A 7,365-nucleotide genomic window follows, 5' to 3' on the forward strand; every position below is an offset into this window, starting at 1 on the left:
TGTACATGGTAGCACAAGATTTAGATCCAAGTGGGATTCGGACTATGAGATGTCCGATGAAGATTAATATTTTTTTATATAAAGTAAGTAGGTAGGGTCATAAAGACCATTCCCCCCCCCCCCCCCCCCCCCCCCCCCCCCCCTCCCCACTAGGAGTACATGGGGGTTTACAATTATATAAGTAGCACTTTCTTTTGTTATTAGACTACAACGTATTCAATGTCGAGTAGTAGAAACTCGGCTTGGTCTTTACTCCTTCCAAAAGAACCAAATAGTTGATGATGAGAGTTCAAATCATAGCGAGTTTTCGAGCGATACCAATGATTTCAAACTAGATGAGCTAAATCCCCACCTTCTTATAGAGCGTAATGATGATTTACGCAAAGGTGAAATATTCGGATCCGCGAGAATATTACTGCGGTTTACGTAGAGAATGGTCACATCGGCTTGCCGAATCAGAACGTCTTGTTCGTGACTTGGAAAATCTCAACGCTCTAATCCCAACAAGGTACTCTATAACCATACCTCAAGTACATCCAGAAACAACAGAATGCTGGCAAGACGATGTAGATTTTACATGCTAAAGTTGGCCGAAGAACAAGCATCATCAACCTAGAGAACTAACATCTCCGAAAAAAGATGTGTCTTAAGAAACCGCCAATATTTTTACGAGGACGATATTGAGGACTTGTATTCTGATGATGATTAAGAATGTTGTGATTTTAGTTTTAAGTTTAATTTATGATGATGTTGTTATTTTGAAGAATATTAGTATGTTTAGTTTTTCATCAACTCAAGGGCATGAATTGATGAATGTATTTTAAGTTTTTTTTTTTTTTTTTTTTTTGATGATTGTATTTTTACTACTTTTGGTTTATTATTAAATTTAAATTTAAGTATTCGTAAAGAACTTAAAGCTAATGACACCAAGCCTTCAAACAAAAATGGCGTTCGAGCACTTTTCAACCACTAAAACGGCCATCCGAAGATTTTCTTATCCTTGATGTATTGAGCCTACCTTATTAATCGCACAAAAATAAGTAGGGTTCTATATAAAATATTGAAGTTTCGGGGTCCCGAAGCATGATTAATCTATGGTCAAAGTACGTTAAAAAGTGTAATGAAAGAGGGGTTAACCAAAAGGGCCAAAAAAAAAAAAACAGGGACCCCTTTAGCTCTGTAATTTACTGCGCTAAAGACAGTTTTGTAACTTTTTTTTTTTGTTGGGGGTAGTTTAGTTCAAAAAAAAAATTTCTGAGGTTATTTTGGTTCCGGACTCTTATTTACTGGATTGCATCTTAAGAAATGTGCCACGTGTCTGCAGGCTGTGGTCTCTGCATACTAAAGTCAAAACACGGCCGACCTTTGTATTAGCGTCTTTGACTTACAAATTTGAATTCCACTCGAAGCCGTACTTTAGATTTTTGACCCTTTTTCTTTTCCTTTTTATAAGTGAATTTAAATTCATATACATTTGTAATTTACCCTTGCATTTTAGTTAGTTGAAAGAAATTGATTTCCTCTTCTTTACAGCTACTGCTAATTGACTTTTAATTATGTAAAAATTCGTTTCATTATCAATTACACCCTTTTTTAACAAATAAAGTTGGCTGTCATTTCTCTTCCATTCAACACTGCCCTTTTGCTTTTTATGCCTTTCTCTTGAGTTGTGTTTATCTTATTTTGAACTAAAATTAGAGTCATAAAAGTTTCAAATTTTACATTGAATCTTTAACTATATTAATTTAGGGATCTCTAAGGGGTAAATACTTGTCCATAATGATATTTACATCAAATTAAATAATTTAACTTTAATATATGGATCTATAAGAGGTAAATACTTATCCATAATAATATTTACATTAAATTAAAAAATTTAACTTTAACAGATGAGAATTAAAGTGAAAATATATACTAGCACTTCGCCAAGATTAAGTAATTAATGTACGTATCTTACATTCATTGATTTTACGTAAACATCCGGTGCTAATAAATTTTTAATTGCTTAAGCCAACTCCTCTTACGAAGTATTTGCTCAAAATCCATTAGTGGTACTCTTTCCTATTGAGTTGAAAAAATAGATGTTAAAAGATTTTTCTGTTAATTTGCAGAAATATTATTCAGTTTTAATGCTGAAAATTTTAAGTTGAAGTCATAATAGAAACATTTTTCACCAGAATAACGCTCTTGGTGTAAAATTGGCACTTAAATATTCAAGTTGAGCAAAAGAAAAATTAACATAATCCATTCCAGCACATTTTTAATTAAAATAATCCATGATACTATTACTATTAAACAAATAATAATAAGGGTCGGTATATACTGGCCTTGGAGAAAAACAAAGTAATAATTCAGCAACTAACATCAAATAATTCACAAATGTTCTCAAGAGTTGTTTGGCAATAATAAATGCTGGAAATAATTTCATTTCTTACCTTACTCAACTCTCTTCATTTCTCATGAAGACAAAACAAGAGGAAACTATAGCTGGTAATCAATATATCACTCTCTCTGCTCCGCTTTCTTTTATGTGTTAATACTTTTCTTCTTCGCCTGACTTATTAATCTACATTACATATGTGCACAAAATTTATAGTAATTTTTATAAGAGATGAAATCTAATAATTAACAAGAATATATCAATAATTCCTTAAACTTGGAAGTAAATTTCATTTAGACACACGAACTCTGATATGTTTCAATTAAGCACTTCAACATATGATAAAGTGTTCCTATTGGACACTTTTTTAATTCAAGATTTTGAAAATATCTCACCTTACGCATGTTTACCCGGAAGTCGGTTCAGTTGAATTTGTGTACGTGATCAAGGACACGTGGACCAAAGTGACCAGTAAAAGCAATTTAATTGATGACTAAATCGATGTAAACGAAATATAATTAAAGTAAATAGCTAAGAATAGCCTCAGCCTTGATGTAGCTCCGGACTTGTTGCTCCGGTCACGCTACCGGCTCAAATCTTGTTGGATCAAAGAATAATAAAGAAATTAAAGAACAATGAAAGTAATGTATGTTGTGTACATCTCTTGGATTTCGTGTCCTTTACAATGAAATGATAAGTCATATTTATACTTGGAACTAGGGGTACACATTCCATGAATTATGTCTCTGCTAATAATGTGCAGTAATGTCACAATAATAATGTACAATAAAGAGGGCAATAAAGCCTATTAATAATACCCTGTAGAAGGTGGAAGGTTTGCTTGTAACGGTTGACCGTTGCCTACCAACCGGTGCCATCTTGTTACAATGTGCAACTGGACCCTTTAACTGCTTCGATATCATTGGACCATTACCAAAGGCGCCGAATGCTGATTTGGATCCTAGTCACGTCTATTGACACGTGTCACCATGGCATTCGCCCAACTGTATTTTACGAATTTAGCCCAATACAACGCATTAACCTCAAGAAGTCGTAAAACCTCATGTATGTACTAGTTGGTGCTAATGTGTATAATCAAAAGCAGACGACATGTTTTAAGTGATTAACTTATCTACGTAATAGACACTTGTGAATACACACAGAACCTTTTTCAAAATATGAACGTACACTCTACCCTCCCCAGACCCAACTTGTGGGATTACACCGGGTATATATGTTGTTGTTGAGTTGATAGTATCTAATAAGAACAAATTATCATACGTTCAATTAGAACAGATCATAACTTGAGTTTTTAAATAAAATTTACTCATAAATATAATAGATTACGAATGTATTTAGCCAAAAGTTATTAATAACGTGTAGAAGATTAATTCACTTGGGGCAGGAAACACAAATAATCATTATGTTTTATAATAATCGGTGTTTTTACCTTTTTCATTTTATTTCAAAATAATCGGTGTTTCACAAATTCAAGAAGACACTAATTTTTTCCTTTCAGTTTTACCCTTATTTAAATAAATGGAGTTTCACCTAAATAAAAAAAACCATTAATGATCTACTTCTTTTTCAAAGTATTTGATTAAAAATAAGTTAGTAAAAATACTTTCTACTTTCTACGAGTAAGTAGTTGTCTTAAAAAGTATATTTAAACTAAAAATATCACTTATTATGAAACATTAGTTTTCTTAGAAACAGAGTGATTTTTGAAGATTTACCCGACAAGTATGGAAGAAGAAACACGAAGGAATAGTTGAAATGAATGGTCAAAAGCAAAAGAAATAAAATCCCCTCAAACACGGGATGAATACTGAAAACTTGGTCCCACAACCAAACTACTTTGACTGCCAACACTGTCACAATTTCCCTCTTTTCACACATATAAATACCCCTCATTTCCCCTTCACAAATTCTTCACACAAACAAAAACACGTAATTCCAACAACTTCTTCAACAAAAAGCAACCTTAACCAACAAAAAAAAAACATGTCGTGTACCGTTGCTATATCAAACTCACCGGCATTCTCGCCGGCACCTAGGGTTCCGGTAAGATCATCTTCATTTTCTTCTTCTTCTTCTTGTAAATCATCTGAAACCCTAACCCTAACAAGATTTCCTTCATTTACCTTTTCTTCTTCTTCTTCTTCTCCGTCTTCAAGAACAACAACAACATACCCGGTGTATTCCCACAGGTGGAGTCTGGGGAGGGTAGAGTGTACGCAGGCCTTAACCCGACCTCGTACAGATAAAGAGGTTGTTTCTGAAAGACCCTTAGCTCCTTCTTCTTCTTCTTCTTCTTCGTCTTCACAATTGAAAAATCTTCCCATTAGCCTTATTAGAAATTCTACCCATTGTTCTACTTCTGCCCCGAGTTCTAGTTCTTCTTCTACGACGGTTTTGAAGAGGAAGAGACCGGCTAGGTTGGATATTCCGTTTGTTGTTTCAAAGACTCTTGAGAATTTTCGTGGGAATCAGGTGGTGATGGTGGATGACGTAGAGGATGAGGGTGAGGGATATTATGTATGTTGTAAGCGTGGAAGGAGAGGTGCAATGGAGGATCGTTACTCTGCACTTGTCAATTCACAAGGACATTCCAAACAGGTAATTTTGTATAGTATTAATCCATTTGTTTTTTTTAATTCTGAAGTTCAAGTTGCTTTTGTTAAGAATGGAGTTTTTAACTATAGAAAATGTAGTTGAGAGGAAACTATCAAATGTTCATCTGTGTATTCTTTAGAAAATCTATTGGGATCTTTACTGATTGTACACGGTTATACACATGTTATACATGGATAATACATATATTATACATTCGCCGGTTATTTTTAGTTTACATGGTTAGGTGGGCTTATTTAGGTTAATTCTTCAAATATAATACTCCCTCTGGTTCATAAATAAGTGTCCACTTACATAATCAAGAAGCTAAGGAATTAATTTTTTTTTTTTTTCAAATTCACCCTATTTAGATAAGTGAGTTTTTATGTATTCAAGAAACTATATTAATTAAGTAGTACTATTAAATTAAGGATAGTTTAGTCACAACAGCTATTTTTTCTAGGAGTTAGTATTTTCTTAAGGGGTTTGCTAAAGACTAAGCGGATACTTAAGTTGACCCGAGGGAGTATTATATTACTGTTCCCCCAATTTTAGTTCTTCAGATTAACAAAGCTTCAATGAAGAGAGTAATATTCTAATATGAATACTAGTTTACTATGCTATCTGTGATTCGTTGAAACTGACAAAGGGGTTACTTATTGCAGGGTATGTTTGGCATATTTGATGGACATGGAGGAGCTAAAGCTGCTGAATTTGCAGCAGAGCACTTGAATAAGAACATTATGGATGAACTAGTAAAGAGGAATGATGAAGATATCGCGGAGTCAGTTAAAATGGGTTATTTAAAGACGGATTCTGAATTTCTCAGCCAAGATTTTCGGGGTGGATCGTGTTGTGTAACGGCATTAATCAGGAACAGTAATCTAGCGGTATCCAATGCTGGCGATTGTCGTGCTGTTGTTAGCAGAGGTGGGATTGCTGAAGCACTGACCACAGATCACAAGCCTTCAAGAAAAGACGAGAAGGACAGAATTGAGACTTCGGTGAGCAACTTGACCATGAATTCATCCTTAGCCTTTGCTTTCCCAAATTGAGTACCTCATATTATTTGCATGGATTTAACTTATATACATGATAAAGTTATACATACCAGTGTATTTTGATCTGTTATAACAGGTAACAGGTCTTATTTTTTAGGTTACTAATCCGACAATGGATAGTTATTTAGTTATACACTACTAAAAAGCTAGAATTTAGCGACAGACAAATTCTATAGTTAAACAGCAAAATCCATTGCTAGTCCTATTTAGGGACAGACAATCCTCAGGTTTTTTGTAGTGATAGAAGTTAAACTCTGTTTGTATAGTTGCTGATCTTATTATGCTTTATTGTTATGTAGGGTGGCTATGTAGATTGTTCTAATGGTGTTTGGAGAATCCAGGGATCTCTTGCTGTGTCAAGAGGTATAGGAGATCGGTATCTTAAACAATGGATTATCGCAGAACCCGAGACAAAAGTCCTTGAACTTAATCCTGAATTAGAGTTCTTAGTCCTTGCATCTGATGGTTTATGGGATAAAGTCAGCAATCAAGAAGTAGTAGATGCTGCTAGGCCTTTGTGTACAGGCATCAATAACCCACAATCATTGTTGGCCTCTAAAAATCTTATCGACCTTGCTGTTTCACGAGGTTCTGTTGATGATATAAGTGTGATGATAATTCAGCTGCAGCAATTTTGCTGACTGTCTAACTGGCAGAAATCTAGATTAATCGGGCCAGAGTGATTCGGATACCAGATGCCTAAAAACTGTTGAATGGCTGGATGAATACTTTTTCAACTAACTTCCCAGGATAATCAATAATGTAGTCGATAAAAATTTTACTTGTAAAAAGTTTTGGGATACCTATGTAAATTGGATAGTTTTCAGATATTCTTTCCATTTTCCCCTAATCCCTATCTATAGTTCTTTTAAATTTTGCCTGTATAGCAAATTGTGAAATCAGAAAACCTCTTTCTTATTCATGCTTCTATGAATGAATATTTTACTGACATTCATCAAACTGAGATGAAGGCGATAATGGCAATATGCATTGTCTATACGAATTTGCTAGTTTTCGTTTCTGGTTCAAAAGAAATTTTCTTGTTTCCCACTTTCCATTCTGAGGGAAGATTTCTTGTTCCCAGTTCTGGTTCAAGAGGCTAAAAGATTCAGTGACTGACAAGAACTTTTTGACAATTAGGATCCAGACAAGAACTAGGTGTCTTATTGCATGTTTCCACATTATTGTTTGCAGATCAGTGAATTTGGTTATTTAAATTTTTTTTTTTTTAAAAAAAAGATTAAGCATCAAGCAGTCAATTTAAGACAAAATATCAAACAACAGTAGATTGATTTCCTGAAGAGATGCATA

General features: G+C 34.1%; 1 protein-coding gene across 1 annotated transcript; it reads left to right on the plus strand.

Moving 5' to 3' along the window:
- The first annotated feature begins 4,305 nt into the window (after positions 1–4,305).
- Positions 4,306–6,974, plus strand: LOC132050472 (probable protein phosphatase 2C 25). The gene is made up of 3 exons (XM_059441725.1): positions 4,306–4,999; positions 5,659–5,997; positions 6,354–6,974. Exons 1-3 carry the CDS (start codon positions 4,385–4,387, stop codon positions 6,693–6,695), a joined length of 1,296 nt encoding a protein of 431 aa, XP_059297708.1. The 5' UTR covers positions 4,306–4,384; the 3' UTR covers positions 6,696–6,974.
- The last annotated feature ends 391 nt before the right edge of the window (positions 6,975–7,365 follow it).

This window comes from Lycium ferocissimum, chromosome 3 (assembly GCF_029784015.1).
Source record: "Lycium ferocissimum isolate CSIRO_LF1 chromosome 3, AGI_CSIRO_Lferr_CH_V1, whole genome shotgun sequence".
Lineage (NCBI taxonomy): Eukaryota > Viridiplantae > Streptophyta > Magnoliopsida > Solanales > Solanaceae > Lycium > Lycium ferocissimum.